Below are 17,796 nucleotides of genomic sequence, written 5' to 3' on the forward strand. Positions count from 1 at the left end.
GGATGTTATACACTGGGGACGAGGGCCTGGCTATTATACACAGGGGGTGAGGGGCCGGATGTTATACACTGGGAACGAGGGCCTGGGTCTTATACACAGGGGGCGAGGGTCTGGATTTCATACACAGGTGAAAAGGGCCCGGATGTTATACACTGTGGGCAAAGACCTGGATCTCATACACAAGGGGTGAGGGCCCATATGTCATACACTGGGGGCAATTTGACTGAAGGAAAAACTTGCATTCAATAATTAAGACTTGTGTCCCAATACTTTTCTCCATGTAGTTTACATTTGTACCTTGATAAAACATTTGCTGTAAAATAAACAGTCTCTTCCCACAAAGACAATAGAAATTATGAGCAGTGATGCGTGAAAATTCTGTGGGAAAATTAAGCAGCATGACATTGTTCTGCTCAAGTCGCCACATCCATTTCTTAGCAGCTTTCATTCTTTACATCTTGTGAATATTATGGGATCATCCCAGTAAGGGACAGGATGATTTCCCAGTTATTCTCCAGTGCAGAGCGGGTATTATTTCTGATTGGCATGCGTTTCCCAAAAACACAAATAACATTTGCGTAGCAGCTTGCCACTAGATGGCTTCAGTTGCACATGTTCCCAAGCCCCATTGACTCCCAAACAGAAGAAGTTGTGTAAGTGGGAGGATATGTCTGGGTCACCAAACATTCCACGTGCAGCCGAAGCAGGGAGGGCTCCTCTGTTTATTCCCCCTGATCACTGATGATGGCCCAGACTACTGAAAAGGAAGCTGGACCCTTTTACTAATACGCAACCGGCCCTGGGGCCAACCACTCTTAGGGCGCTCCTGTGCCCCCTTGGATTACCTGGCTGCCCCTTCTGGAATGATGTAAGAGCTATAAGGACACGCAAGAACAGATCCAGAAAGGGGGTGTGTGAAGGACAGCACATAGTCAACGAAGAATGAGCCCTGAGTCATATTGTATATGAAGACCCCTGACAGCTTGGATCTACAGGTCCTTGAGACAAGACCTCTTGTTTCCCAGGACTGGCTGGATAGATGATCAGATCATGTGAGTCCCCAGGCAGGAGCTCCACATCATGATCAATCGAGATGGGTATGAAGGGAGACAGGTGAAGCCAGTGATCCGCACCAGCATTGCCCTTTGCATCTTCTTGCTCTGGACCACAGAGGTCTCTGCCCTGGCGGATTTCTCAGGTGAGTCGTCCCTAATGGAGAGACCTTGTGATGACGCAGAATATTATTAGGTTACGTTATATCATTAATAGCAGCTACTTTTTTTTCTATCATAACCAGCAGTAACTTTTGTTAACAATTTCTGGTCATCTGAAGAATTGGGCCAAATCGGCTAACCTTCACTCTCTAGTGGCTCTGGGCGACCATAACGTGGTTGCCGATCCTTCAGGTTTGCCAACGTAGCTCTCCATTTAATAAAAAATCACGAACATCCAACATTTTTTACGGACACATAGGAAAACTATTATAGATCATTTAAATGGGACACTTTTTTTATTAAGCACAACTATTTTGAGCTAAAAATTATTTTTTGAAATGCGGTTTTATTAAACATTTTAGCCCATTTGACTTTGACAGGCGCTTTGTTTCCCAGCACAGTCAACCTTGAAGTTGTCTTAAATCGGCTGAGAGGAGCACAATGATAGACAGATAAAAGAGATGTCCTACTGTTACAATGAGCTCACTGACAGATTCTCAGTTAATACATACTGTAGCCAGCAATAGACAGTGCAACACAGAGGATATATAAGGCAAAGGGTGCAAAATGGTTAACGAAACCCAATGGCAAAAAAAAGGTTTTATTAGCCCCAAATACTTGCAGTCAGGTTTTAAAAAAAAAAACCTGAATAAATAAATTAAAAATAAATAAATAATAATAGTAAAAATAGAATAAATACATTAAAAATAAATAACTAATAATAACGGTAAAAATAAAATAAATAAATTACAAATAAATAATAGTAAAAATAGAATAAATACATTAAAAATAAATAAATTAAAAATAAATAAATAATAATAGTAAAAATAGAATAAATAAATTAAAAATAAATAAATAATAATAATACTAAAAATAGAATAAATAAATTAAAAATAAATCATTATATACATTTCTGCAACCTTTGATTCTGATATAAAGACATGAGAACCGTTCACCGTGACCTATAAAATGTTAAGAATTAAAATAATAAAGGCCTGTACAACTTTCTTCAGCTTTAAAAGGCAAATCACTGAGGCATCACATTTTTTATGAAGAGGAGAACAAAGTGCTCTATTTTTCTATGGAATTTCTGGATGGTTGGAAACCCTGGTTGTTTTTTAGTTGGCAGATATTAGCCACCATTACCTACCAGGAGCAACGCAAAAATCCTTCCATTATGGAGACTCTCTGACCGAGTCGTCTAGTGATCACAATCCGGCCCCATTCAGGGGTACTGAGTTCTTTATTGAACATTTTTCCTGCTTCTAATACTTCAACTGTGAAAGCACTCAGTTCTCTCCCTGCTTAAAGGGGTTTAAATATCCAATAGATCCATGTTCCTCCTATTCCTAAGAACAGGGTCCATTCCAACTGGTGCCTGACGGCAGTGACAGTGACTCCCTTAGAAGTGAATGCGGAGAGGCTGTGTGCCATAAATGTCTGCTGTGCAACTACCTCTCCAACCCTTACCAATGACACATGCCGGATGCAGTTGTCAGGAGCAGACTCGGGAGCTGAGCCCGCTCCACGCAGGACAGGTGTCATCTTTGTAGGGGTGCTTTCACACTGCATTCTTGCCCACGTTCAGTGGTCCCATCAGGACTTTCGTGTAAACCCCCCCTCAAAACAGAATTTGGGCGACTTATTTGCAATTTGGATATTTTTTTCTTTTTTACAGCAAACTGATTATCTAAAATAATAAATTAGGACTCAGTTGCACAGATATTTTTTATCATGTGGCTTTTTTGAGAAGTGCTGTCACACGACACGTCGCCATATACAAAGAATAGGTGACAACTTGTTTAGTGGTGAGGGTCCGATGGCTGGAATCCACACCGATTCACAGAGTGGGAAAATGTTATCCCCATCAGTATGGAACGGCAAAGTGCATCCTCTACCTGCCCTCCATTCATTCCCTATGGGGCTGCTGAGTGCTGTGCTCAACTTTTTATAAATAGATAATAACCGGTGGTAACTAAACACCTGTTTAATAACACACTGCACTGATGGACTTTGGGCTGATGTTTTTTAAAATGTAAAAAATATTCCCAAATTACCGGTATCTCTTTGGGGGGCAGATGCCAGCAGTGCCAGTTTTTATCCACAGGCAGGGTACATGGAAGAAGCCAGGGCTTTTTGACAATTGTCGGTCCAAAAATTATCACTTTTTGGTGAGTAGCAGCAGGTTTGTTGTTTGAAAAATCAAGAATAAATTATAGCCTTTTTAACAAGCCAGTCAAAAATCTGCTATTTGAAGCAATTAACAAATAAGATCAAAACTCATTCCTTTTTGCGATCAACAACTGGTTTACTGTTTGGAAACAATAACAAACGGTGTCCAAAAATTATCCATTTGGCAGCTATTTCAGGTTTTCATATCTCTGCACAGAATAGAGTTCTCAGCAGATGTACACTACTTTACGTATATAACACAATGGACAGGCAGGAGATATGTAGCTGCCTACCGGCAGTGGTGCAGCCACACAATATACAATATGATGGACCAGGCAAGGAGATTTATGGTTGTATCAGGCCAGCGCTGGTAGCAGCAGTACAGTATAGCTATAGGAGATGTTACACAGGCATAAGATGTGTGACAGCGATAGTATGGCTATTTAAGACATCATACAAGCAAGAGATGCGTGACCATCTATCAGCCATGGTAGGTGCAGCAACCACACAGTATGGGGTATGATGGGACTGAAGGAGATGTCCTGCTGTATAGGGCTAGGACTGGCAGCAATATTGATAGAGCACCACCTTGGTATTCTGGGGGGTATCACCTTGAATTTCTTTTTTACTTATATCATTCTCCAGTAACTCATCCAACGGTATATTTTTATTGGTATGGGAAGATGGCTATTAGCAGTCACCACATAGCACTGGCTTTGCTTATATGTACAATGAAAAACTAATGACTTGTTAAAATCTAACATATCGAGACTTGAAATACACCGATTGTCCTTGTAGACATCAGTTTGCCGGTAGAGTGTGCTGACTAGTGACCTCCAACAGCCTAGTATTAGGTGGCTTCGGCTTGGTAGGAATTGTAGGCACATTAAAGTTGGTTCTTGCCATGACTAAGAACATTCGTCTTCCTTGGAGATTGTACATTTGCAGTGGTGGGATTATTGTAGGGAATTCTTTCTTGGGTCATTGGATTTTCCGCTCGGTGTCATCTGTAGGGTCAGATCTCTCCTTTAGCTATCTCCCTGCCTTCTCTTATCCTTCACTGCATGTTCTCTAATCACTTCCATGCCTGCTGTGAGGGAATGCATAAAACAACATTACGTTTGGCCTCCTTGGCCTTCCCTATCCTGCACATTTACAAGTTCTCACACTCACAGCCAGCGTGCAGGAGGAAATCTTACAATGAGTTCTGGCTTTTCTTTTCCAGCTTTTCACTTTTCTTATTCACAGTAGGAATTTAACATGGCGGCTAAATTAAAAAAAGGTTTCATACGATGTCACCTGTACAGTAGCTACTGTCCACTTTCGAGTTTCGGTGGGGTTGAAGGAGAAATATCAGAAATGTCTAGGCCTTGGTGGTGCATTTGAAGGAAATTAAGAATTTTATAATGAGGGGTTTCCAGGGATAACAAAATTTACCTCCTTCGCCCTTGGTGTCCAATTATACTCACATTGCTAACTTTCTACATGATACACATCTTACCAGAGTGGTTTAGTATGACTGTACTGTCCCTGGAGGTCTAGACTGGCCTAGTGGTTAATGCCAATTGGTCTAAGGTATTATCCAATATTTAAAGGGTAACTAAACTTGTACATCGCTCTTCTTGCAACCAACAGATTAGCTAATCAGGTCTTCTGTGTGGTTCTCATGATCCCCTCCCTACACAGGGCAATCTCCGCTGGATCCTTTTGTAGTGCCACCCACTGTACAAGTACAAGTGTTGTCAGAGTGGATGGCACTGAGAAGCAGCTCAACCCAGATGAGCAGGTAGATGGGTATCAGATCAGGCAGCACTGGACGAGGGCATGGCGGTGAAGTGCAGGGGTGTTAAGCGGAGAACATACAATTTAATAGTTTGCTATGAGACCCATGCTCTTTTTGTTCTGCCCTTGATCAGGGCCAGCATTAATGGCAAACAGAATAGGCATGTGCCAAGGACCCCTGCTCCCCCAGGGGCCCCCAGCCAGTGGAGTGCCAGTAATAGCGGCAGTGCGGCACACAACATCACCGCTAGGGGAACCTTGAGTCGGGGCCCAGTGCCAGCACCACCCTCCCCTCGACGCATTCAACTGTATCAGCATCATAGATGCTGCTGCATTATACTCTATGGATGACTGCATTATACTCCCAAGGGAGCTGCATTATACTCTATGGGGGGGGCTGCATTATATTCTGTGGGAATATGCATTATACTCTATGGGGGGCTGCATTATACTCTATGGGGTGGCTCCATTACATTCTATGGGGTGGCTGCATTATACTCTATGAGGAGCTGCATCTTACTCTATGAGGGGGCTTCATTATACTTCATAAGGGTGCTGCATTATACTCTATGAGGGTTCTGCATTATACTCCATGCATTATAATACTCCTGCATTATATTCTATCAGGGACTGCATTATACTCTATGGGGGCTACATTATACGCCATGAGGGGCTGCATGATACTCTATGGGGTGGCTGAATTATACTCTATGGGGTGTCTGCATTATACTCTATGGCGTGGCTGCATTATACTCTAAAGGGGGCCTCATACTCTGAGAGTGGCTGCATTATACTCTATCTAGTACTATGGGGTGCATTATGCAATAGGGGGAGTACATTATACTATATGTACTATATGGTATATGAACAACTATGGGGTGCATTATACTATGGGGAGTGCATTGTAATACATGGAGGACTATGGGGGTACCTTATACAATATGGAATACTGCGAGGAGTGTATTATGCTATATGGATGACTATAGGGAGTGTAGTATACTATATGAAGGACTATGGGGAGTGTATTGTACTATATTGAGGTCTATGGGCAGTGTATTATACTATATGGAGGACTATAGTGCACATGATATTATATGGAGGACTATGGTGCATATTATACTATATAGAGGACTGTGGGGCATATTATATTATATGAAGGACTATGGGGAGTGCATTATTCTATATGGAGATCTATGGGAGATCTGTGGGACACATTATACTCTATGGAGTATTATGGAGCACATTATAGTATATGAAGGACTGTGGGGTGCATTATACCATGTCGAGGACTATGGGGTGTATTATACTAAACAAGCAAAATGCTGTCTATTCTTTGAGTGATTGGATTGTTTAAGCCGAACAAAAAACATTGTTCTCAGCAGCACATCGACCGGAGAAAACTGCAGCTATGCTGCTGATAACATGATACTGTAAAGGTACCTTCACACTCAGCAACTTTACAACGAGAACGACAACGATCTGTGACGTTGCAGCGTCCTGGATAGCGATCTCGTTGTGTTTGACACGCAGCAGCGATCTGGATCCCGCTGTGCCATCGCTGGTCGGAGCTAGAAGTCCAGAACTTTATTGGGTCGTCAGGTCGGCGTGTATCTCCATGTTTGACAGCAAAAGCAACGATGCCAGCAATGTTTTTACATGCAGCTAACAACCAGCGAGAACGAGAAGTGAGTCGCCGTTATGTCACTGGATCGCTCCTGTGTCGTTCTGGAGTTGCTGTGTTTGACGTCTCTACAGCGACCTAAACAGCGACGCTGCAGCGATCGGCTCGTTGTCTATATCGCTGCAGCGTCGCTGAGTGTGACAGTACCTTAAGGGGACAGATTGATCTACTAGTGATCATTCTGTCACTATAATTGTTCCTCAACCGGTGAAAAGAGACCCGGGAACAATCATCGATCGACTTCAATATTCTCGATCACATTCGTTTAGTGGCCTGAACTCAATGCATGTAAATGCAACTAAAATATTTCTGCCTGATAGTGCAATATATTAGTATTTGGGGTCCCACTTTAAACTTTTGCCCAGGGCCCCACATTTTCTAAAACTAGCCTTGCCCCTGATTGACACCCCTTCTCTGCCAAACAATACATAGAGTACAAAGGTGTCTGGCTTTTCTATCCAAATGTTATCCAGCTTGCACTATTGTCTTGCCTGCAGAAACCATGTAAAATATTCACAAACCTCAGTTTCCAAAAATACAGAAAATCAGAGGGAGGAGGGGGATGCAACTGCAGCTTCTCATTTAATCTTTCTTATATTGACCAGTTTGCTTCATTGAATATTATATTTAGTGGCCATCTCTCTATGTAAGAATGTTTTCATTTATTTTAATCACTTTTTTTTTTTAAATACGGCTATTTGTAGAAATAAAATCCTGCTAAGTGTTAACGATGTACTCTGGGAGTGGGTGTAATTAGCTTAGGCCTGCGTGTTGTAACATTTCACTATAGATCTATAAAGAGCTTCAGTTATGTGCTGTAAAGCCATTTTCCTGAGCAGTAATTTCATCGGGAAACCATGTAAATACATGTATGTGCTGGCAATGCTTGGTGCAACGTGGAAACGTATTATCAGCGCCAAGTTCTAAGTAGTTATATATAAGTAAGTAACTGACATGTTCTAATTGTATGTTCACGTTGTGTTTGGTCCACATGTCAGAAGCTCCATCCAGGCTTCTATCTGAAATCCTGAAAAATGGGATTTGAGCATAATCCAAGACCGGCCCTTGACTTGAGGTAGATGGTGTCACTGTGTTCTCTTTTTTTCCTCCATTTTGTCAATGTCCATCTTTCTGAGGTGGGCTCAATCATTAGCGTGGTCGACCATGTTTTTCTCTCCTAAAATAGGCAAACACTGCCAAAATTCAAGGCCACAAAAAGCACACAGTGACTCCATCTGCCCTGATCTTCAGCTACAGTGGCTTGCACTAACTTATTTGGAGATCTCCTTGGTCTTCATGGTGTTGTTTGGAGATCTCCTTGGTCTTCATGGTGTTGTTTCGAGATCTCTTTGGTCTTCATGGCGTTGTTTTGAGATCTCCTTGGTCTTCATGGTGTTGTTTGGAGATCTCCTTGGTCTTCATGGTGTTTTTTGGAGATCTCCTTGGTCTTCATGGTGTTTGGGGATCTCCTTGGTCTTCATGGTGTTGTTTGGAGATCTCCCTGGTCTTCGTGGTGTTGATTCGAGATCTCCTTGGTCTTCATGGTGTTGTTTCGAGATCTCCTTGGTCTTCATGGTGTTGTTTTGATATCTCCTTGGTCTTCATGGTGTTTTTTGGAGATCTCCTTGGTCTTCATGGTGTTTGGGGATCTCCTTGGTCTTCATGGTGTTGTTTGGAGATCTCCTTGGTCTTCATGGTGTTGTTTCGAGATCTCTTTGGTCTTCATGGTGTTGTTTCGAGATCTCCTTGGTCTTCATGGTGTTGTTTGGAGATCTCCTTGGTCTTCATGGTGTTTTTTGGAGATCTCCTTGGTCTTCATGGTGTTTGGAGATCTCCTTGGTCTTCATGGTGTTGTTTGGAGATCTCCTTGGTCTTCGTGGTGTTGTTTCGAGATCTCCTTGGTCTTCATGGTGTTGTTTCGAGATCTCCTTGGTCTTCATGGTGTTGTTTTGATATCTCCTTGGTCTTCATGGTGTTTTTTGGAGATCTCCTTGGTCTTCATGGTGTTTGGGGATCTCCTTGGTCTTCATGGTGTTGTTTGGAGATCTCCTTGGTCTTCATGGTGTTTGGTTAGTGTTGCCTCTTGTTAATAGTGTTGCAGCCTTTGTGGCCTTTCAGAAAAGGTAAAGTGTATCTACTGACAGATGTGACACTTAGATTGCACACAGGGGACGTCCTGTCACTAGGTATGTGACTTGTGAAGGTAATTGCTTGCTTCAGAATTTTGTAGGGGTTTCATAGCAGAAGGGGTGAATACATATGCACATGCCAAGTTTTAGTTATTTTATCCCATAAATTTAATTTATACCTGTATTTTTTTCACTTCACCAACTAGACTATTTAGTGCTGAAGCATCACACACAAATCAGATTACAAAAATATTCAAACACTGATTGTAATGTAACAAAATAGTGAAAAGCCAAGGGGTGAATACTTTCGCAAACAATTTTATGTGCTTTATCATGGGTCCTGGCAGGTCTTTATCTGATTTGTGCCTGACAAGGTCAGTTAGTCTTATAAGCATCTGATCAGAGCTGAAAGTGACTAATCCTTCAGCTGCAGTTTGTTTTGAAAAAGCAAACTTTACTTTACTCACCCTCCCCAGGTCCAGCACTGAGTGTGTGCCGCCACCCATGTTGTTTGTTATTGTTTGCACTCTTGTCGTCACATTGAGTGGGAAGAGCCGGGCAAAGCGGCAGAAAAGGCAGCTGCGGGTTGCTGTTTTTAGGCTGGGGGGGGCCTATATCAATGGCCCCTTATCAGTCTGAGAATAGCAGCCCCCAGCTGTGAGCTTTAGTGAGGCTGGTTGTCAAAAAGGGGGGGGGACCCCACGCCGTTTTTTTAAATTATTTATTTAAATAATTTAAAAAAGCAGCGTGGGACCCCTGTATTCTTGATAACCAAGCTTTGCAGACACTGACCACTTGGGGTTGCAGCCCCCAACTGTGAGTTTTGTCTAGTTGGTTCAATAAAATAAGGGGGAACCCACGTCGGGTTTTTCATTCATTTATTTGTGAACAATCGCAGCCGGCGGCTGTGGAATACCCCCATCCTCCGCACCTAGTGTCACTGTTATCAGGTGTCGGATGAGGGGGGTAAGAGTCCCAAAAGCCACCACCTGCTGTCACTCAGAATTTAACATAACGCTCATCATTCTCCTCTGCTCACCGGCAGAGTAGGGGAGAATGATGAGAGCCGGCTTCAGCTCCAGCCGCTGGGGAACAGCGCTTACTGTAGTGCTTCTTCCCCGGTGGCCGTGCGTGTCATACGGAGGACATTAAACTGTGTTCTCCGTGTGCACGTGTCAGGAGACACGGACGTGTGAAAGGGGCCTTACTTCTCATCTGGGGTGGGTACGGCATCTCACTACTCTGCTCATACATTGAATGAAATAAACAATTTTTCTCCTTTCTTGAGATCTGATTCATACTCCCAACCTGTAACATTGAAAGCAACAGCAAAAGGTGTGAGCCACAGCCTACACTAACAAAAATTGGAGAATTTGCTCTATGTGAATGTGCATTATAGGCTCTGAACTCAGAGGCAGATTGTACTGGGCCATAGAGCTATATCATATATAACATTGTATTTCTATGTCTCTGTATTCTAGAGGGAAAATAAGACTCAGATTTTTTTTCTTCCTATAAAATAACTAAAAAATACTATATAGCCACTATATAACTATAAGCCAATTACAATAATCTAATTTTTAAACTACTTTAAAAAAATAAACCTCACAAATCCATGTAGATGTTACAACCCGTACAACAAAATGATCAGATTATTTACAGTGATCGGTAAATGGCATAAGAAAATGGCGTGATTGATTTTATTTTCTCCATTAAACTCATACAAAATGATTGTTCACACGTAGAGTAAATGCTGCATTTTTTTTTACTGCATTGTATCTGCATGCTTTCAGCAAGTGTCCACATCATATGACGCAATAGTGATCTTCTCTGATTATGTGTGTGTTTGATGTGTTATTTTATGCCTTTTCCTCCCTATTTGATGCATTTTTCTGCAGATTTGAAGCAGTTTTCTTTTTTAATAATTCAGAAAAACTTTGATTCTGCAACAGCGTCTTTTACATGTATTTTTTTATCAGGCTCTACTGTACATAAAAAAGCACCAAAACAGCAGAGTTCAGCAGCGTCTTTAGACGCACCGAGGGGTAGATTTAATGAAATCACATCTACTTTGCCTGGACATTTAGGTCGTGTTCACGTACGTGTAGGGTAAATGTGGCACTTTATTCTGTCACTTTTTTTGGACAGAAATTCTGCTGTGTTGATCTGTCCAAGCAAAGTGGATGTAATGTCATGAAAACTGCGCCCCCTGTGGCCTAAAGACACCGCTGAACTGTGCGTTTTGGTGCTTTTCTTTCTCTATACACGTCTATGTGCAGCCTGAAAAAAATGCATGTAAAAAGCTGCAGTTGCTTAAAAAGTGAAAAATCAAAGTTTTCTGCACTATTAAAAAAAACACTTTAAAAATGCGGCTTCACGTCTGCACTAATGTATAAAATATAAAATAACAGGGAAAATGCAGAAAAAAATGCAGGAAAAATGAATAACCAGAGAAGATTGTTATTGCTTAGTTTGGTGCGGACACCTGCAGAAAACAAAAAACAGTATTTATGCAATGTGTGAACACGGCCTTACAGAGACCAAAAAGCCAGATGTCATAGTGAAGCTTGCATACAAATGAGAAGGTTCTGCTCTAGCTACTACGACTATCACAGAATGTTAGAGTTGGACGGGACCTCCAGGGTCATTGTGTCCAGCCCCCTGCTCAATGCAGGAGTCACTAGACCATCTCAGACAGATGTCTGTCCAGCCTCTGTTAAGACTTCCATTGAAGGAGACTTCACCACCACCTGTTATACTCATTGATCACCCTCATTGTCAAAATGTTTTTTTCCAAAAATGAATGAATGAACAAAAAAACATAAATCCATAGGTCCTAATTAGAGAAGAGTAGGACGCACTAATGATGTCACGCTAAGCCTGGCTAATCAAAAACCGGGGACGCCAGAAAGTAGAAGATTTGTAGGCCTTCTGTGCGGCCACCGAGTACCACTGATCTGGACTCTGTACCGTAGTCTTGTGAATTAATCAGCTCATCTCTAGTTCCAACCATCCGTATACAGCGGGACAGTCCCGGATCTGGGTCTACGCCCTTCATTACCGGGCGTCTGCTGAATGTACCTCAGTACCACCGCCCCCCTGACATCTCCTCTTGTCAATCTAGAAAGAATTGTTATATATGTGTGACTAGGGGCATGGTCAACATGTGCGCCACGCATCTGTGACGCCCAAGAGACCGGGGTACCCAGCACCGGACCAATGGGGTCTGTCTGTTGAGGGGGGTGTCACGGGTGGCTTGACCCGGTGCTGTGGCCTCAGGCAATGCACAGTGTAAAGGGTATCGTGAGGGAACAGGCACTTACTTGATCAGCAGCAGGTTCTCCCAGCGGTGATGATCCCAATCCTGGATAGATGGCTATTGTCCAAATGAAAGACTGAGGCACTGAAACGTTTAACCAGTTTACTTTAACAAAAAAGGATTTACAACCAGTCCTGTCACCGGAGTCTGTATGGGAACTCTGAGTTACTTTGACCCTGCCGGGGTCTTCGCCTCTTATTGTACGCAATATCTGTGTGGCCCTGCTGCTGTATGTGAACTGGCTGCCGGCCCAATCTGTCCCCTCCGGGTCCTGGTTCGACGGGCAACCCGAGTCCTTTTATCGGCTTACCCCCTCCAGGAGTACCGCTGAACTCTGTGTCTGTTGCTGCGTCCGACCCTAGTGAAGCTGATATCACCTCACGTTTTTCCGGTTGCTGTATTATATGTAATGAATACAGCCACGGATCCGGTATCCGTCTTTGCGCCTGTTCTGGGTAGTGATTAATGCTACCCGGTTCTCACAATGTCCTTTTTCTCTATCCCTCTTCTCCTCAGGCCGGTGATTTAGGCCTGGTAACAGTCACAGGGCTGTTAGAGATTCAACTGTATGACCTCTCACTTTCAGCTCCTTAGCCCAACTGCCAGTTCTTCTCTCAGACCAGAATGGATCAAGGGGAGTCTCTGGAGCTCCCCCTTCTGGCCGGAGGTGGTAGTGCAGTCTTGCTATTTTAGTATTTGCATTTACTGTCAGTAACTATTTTTGTGGCAAATACCCCTAGGGGTGCCACACATCGTTCTGTTCTGTAAGAGTTGTGAGGTACGGTATGAGTTTGGGCAGTGTATGACATTACTGTTCTTGGTCGTGTATAGCACTAATGGTCTAGGCAGTACTTAGCGCCAGTGGTATGAGCATGGACAGTGTGTGGCGCTATTGTTCTGGACAGTAACACCTGGTCTGGGCCGAGTATGGCAGTCTGGACAGTGTATGGTATTATTAATCTAGGCAGTGTAAGGAGTTTTTTTGTGGTTATGACCTTTTAGGAGGCTTCCAGAAAATGGCTAAACCTTTCAGAGTCCCTGAATAGTTGGAAAATATATCTCGAAAAATCCCTGTAGCACTTTCAGAAGGTTTCTTGTGTATCACTACGGGGCATAGAGTGGTTGGAGAATGGCTGTGCTATAGAAGAGGCATATTTTTAAAAAGGGGGTTGTGAACATGAGCCTGTATCTCCAAGATCAGATGCTTCAAAATTGGCAAGTATTGTGTTCTGAGGGTAACATGGATTGGGTTTGGGTGCAGTGGCATAATACCGACCCTTTAATGTGACTATATTATGACCATATGATGCAAAGCTAAGATTGTTTTAAGGACAACATTCCTAGCTTTGGTGACCACCAACCTAGAATTGCCCTTTGACTTGGTCAACAATCCTCACTCCCCAAAAGTGGATCTTCTTAGGTACAAAGGAATCATACAATCTTATTTATGCGGTTTAGATTGTGAGGCAATAATGAGTTAAATGACTAATAAACACACATGAAATGTGATTCTAATCCTCGCTCGGTCAATATGACCACATTAGTCACAGTATCTGCACCAACAACAAAGACGTCTCAGATATTTGGAGACGATGTGCTGGCCGCAAGTACGGTGCTCGGATGAAATAACACCTTGGGTAGGGAGCAGCACAGACTGGTCCCGTTACACTGTCCATTTACTGTGCTATGAGGGTCAAACAGCAAGGCCGGAAGATGGGAATTATCCGATCAGGATGTGGGGAATATTACTTCAGCAAGGGACCTGGCAATGGCATGCATTGGATATCAAGAAAATTACTTACTATTATAAATCAAGGTTTTATTATAAATGTACAGTATTTTTTATAAATTGGTGGTGCCGTTTTTAATTTCATGTGAGCATAGTTAAAAAAAAAGCATTTTTCCCATTAGTAGTGTATAATAGCCATGTCTCGTCAAACTCAATCTGACAGGTGCCCCGCCCCTATCAAAGTGTATCAAAATGTGTAACCCCTCCCCTCCCCTTGTCTGACGGCTGGTATCCAGCTGTCCCTCCTTGTTTGATTCCCCCTTTTGATATAGTTTAATATAGTTTAATTTGTTGTAGTTTTGATATTATTCCCGTATTTTGTGGAATAACACATGTTTATAATTATAGCCTAGTCGTGTATTTATTTTACACGTGGTTTATAACACCTTTTTCATTTGTTTTATAATAGATTTTATACGTAGCCCCGAGTTTGATTCTGTAAGCTTTTGTTTTATTCACAGTGTATCCATATAGTGAATAGGGCTGATGTTTCTGTATGCAATCCTACAGCCTGTTATGTGAAAAGTATTCTCAAACACTAACTAAATGGTAAACATTACCTAAATTAGGTTAACTGTGGGTCAGAGGCTTATAGCACCTAGGTCAAGCAATTGTTGTTGTATTTGCGTACCCCATAAATGTTTATTCTCACAAACAGAAAAGTTATTGTGTCCTGAAGATGGCATCTGAGGTTATTTGTTTTTTGTATTAGCTTTCTCAGAAAACAGCTGTGTTATCTGAGGGTCAGATATTTTTGTACAAACTCATGCTGTTTGGTGATCTTTGTGAAGCAGAACTTTGTTTTATAACACATTTGTACTTGTATTGTACCTGAATTGATATTTGCTTTCTCTTTTTTGTGTCCTGAAGATGGCATCTGCAAAGTTATTTGTTATCTACTGAGGCCATTGCAAGTTGTGTTTATTCACATTGTAGCAGGTTTTATCCTTGTGGCTGCCTTATATACACAGAAGAGATATGCACCAATGTCACAACACAAGTTATAATATGACCCAATGTTACAACACAAGTAAGAAGCGTCGTGTTTTATACGAATAAAAGTCATTTAGGACTTATGTTATCATGTTTTTGCACTTTATTAATATGCTGACCACATAGGTCAGTGATTTTTGCACTTTATTAATATGCAGGCCACATAGGTCAGTGATTTTTGCACTTTATTAACATACAACACACAAGAAATAGACATTTAGAACTTATTTATGATTAATATGCGATTATTAGGCATTTAGGACTTATGTTATCATGTTTTTGCACTTTATTAATATGCTGACCACATAGGTCAAGGATTTTTGCACTTTATTAATATGCGGTCCACATAGGTCAGTGATTTTTGCACTTTATTAACATACCACACAAGAAATAGACATTTAGAACTTATTTATGATTAATATGCGATTATTAGGCATTTAGGACTTATGTTATCATGTTTTTGCACTTTATTAATATGCGGTTATTAGTCATTTAGGACTTATGTTATCATGTTTTTGCACTTTATTAATATGCTGACCACATAGGTCAGGGATTTTTTGTACTTTATTAATATGCGGACCACAAACACTTCTGCACCCACGGGCACTTCTCAACCAACCATGCATCCGGTACTCATCAGTCACTGTGAAATAATGCAAAAATACATCTGTGCGCGGCTGTCGGCATCAACATTGTGCTATTATAAGTTTATGGTTCTGTAAAGAACACACAACACATACAGAACTCACACACACACACAAATACACACAGCACACAACACGCACACATTTCTCAAAATGCCATACACTTCAGAATATATTTGCAATTCACTACGCATGTAACACATATTTCTTCGCCCCACACGCATTTAACAGTCTTTCATATGTATCGCAGAAAGATTTTAGTTCCAACTGCGGGTCAGCGGCTTAAAGAAAAGTTATTGTGGCCTTGATTCTGGGGTAACACATGTTTATAAATATAACCTAGTCGTGTATTTATTTTACACATGGTTTATAACACATTTCATTTGTTTTTGTTGTTTGATTGTCATGTAAGAAGCGTTGTGTTTTATACGAATATAAAAGTGACACATTCCCATATATTATTACAGCTTTCATTAATTCTACATTATTTTAGCACATATTAATTTTACACTATTAATTTTACAGGAGCCTGTGCTGCCTATAATTTGACTCCTTTTTATACAAAGACATCTAACATATACAGACTTTTAATATTTTTGTGTAAAATCGCGGTCAGACAGGCACAAACACACACACACACAAATACACACAGCACACAACACGCACACATTTCTCAAAATGCCATACACTTCAGAATATATTTGCAATTCACTACGCATGTAACACATATTTCTTCGCCCCACACGCATTTAACAGTCTTTCATATGTATCGCAGAAAGATTTTAGTTCCAACTGCGGGTCAGCGGCTTAAAGAAAAGTTATTGTGGCCTTGATTCTGGGGTAACACATGTTTATAAATATAGCCTAGTCGTGTATTTATTTTACACATGGTTTATAACACATTTCATTTGTTTTTTGTTGTTTGATTGTCATGTAAGAAGCGTTGTGTTTTATACGAATATAAAAGTGACACATTCCCATATATTATTACAGCTTTCATTAATTCTACATTATTTTAGCACATATTAATTTTACACTATTAATTTTACAGGAGCCTGTGCTGCCTATAATTTGACTCCTTTTTATACAAAGACATCTAACATATACAGACTTTTAATATTTTTGTGTAAAATCGCGGTCAGACAGGCACAAACACACACACACACACACACACACGCACACAACACAGAACCACACACAACAAACACACAGAACCCACACACACACACACACACACAAGAAATAGACATTTAGGACTTATTTATGTTATTATCTTTATGCACTTTGAATGTGCTGTCTATAATTTGACTCTATCCTTGTTTTGTTGAAAATAACTGGACATACATAAGAAACCGGGCAATATATCTTTATAGAAATAACACTTCTGCACTCTTTGTGTATTTCTATCAGTTTTATTCAGGCATTTATAACACAACATGTTTGATATTGGTAATTTGATTCTGGGAACACATTTTAAGTTACTGCTGCACATGTATTACTGTTTTTCTTGTTTTTTTGTGTAAAATTTCGTTGTTGGCTTACAAAGACATTTCTTTGAGAAATGTGTAGCATAACCAATTACCCATCACGGCCACTAGATGGCAGAATATCATATTAATTATTCTGGGATAACATTTCTCTTTGGGCATTTCTATCAGTTTTATTTATGCTTTTATAACACAACATGTCTGCTATTGTTAATTTGATTCGGGGATAACACATGTTTATAAAAATAACGCTATAGCAAGCGGTAATGTCAAATTCTGAAAATAGCCATTTTATATTGAATTACTAACATTTTTCTATTTTAGCGCTGACACAGCCACATATATTATTCCAGCTTTCTTTAATTCTGCATTATTTTATCACATGATGAAAATAGTCATTTTATATTGAATTACTGCAGCTCGCGGCGCGTTACCACTGGACTCGTTTCTCAATTAATTTCCCAGCTGACGACGCTATCTATAATTCTGCGTATACCTTAGGCGTGTATTTACATGACAGTGTAATTATTTCTCACAATAAAACAACAGCTCAAATTTTAAGTTAGCTAACAGCATAATGATGACA

At 40.9% G+C, this 17,796-nt stretch overlaps 1 protein-coding gene across 1 annotated transcript in view; it reads left to right on the forward strand.

The window, feature by feature from the left end:
* The first annotated feature begins 687 nt into the window (after window positions 1-687).
* EVA1C (eva-1 homolog C) overlaps window positions 688-17,796 on the forward strand; it is a 112,426-nt gene continuing 95,317 nt past the window's right edge. Inside the window, exon 1 of the mRNA XM_069760847.1 lies at window positions 688-1,198. Coding sequence (XP_069616948.1) covers window positions 1,081-1,198 — 118 coding nt within the window. The 5' untranslated portion in view covers window positions 688-1,080. The remainder of the gene's footprint in view (window positions 1,199-17,796) is intronic.

Source organism: Ranitomeya imitator, chromosome 3 (genome assembly GCF_032444005.1).
Source record: "Ranitomeya imitator isolate aRanImi1 chromosome 3, aRanImi1.pri, whole genome shotgun sequence".
Lineage (NCBI taxonomy): Eukaryota > Metazoa > Chordata > Amphibia > Anura > Dendrobatidae > Ranitomeya > Ranitomeya imitator.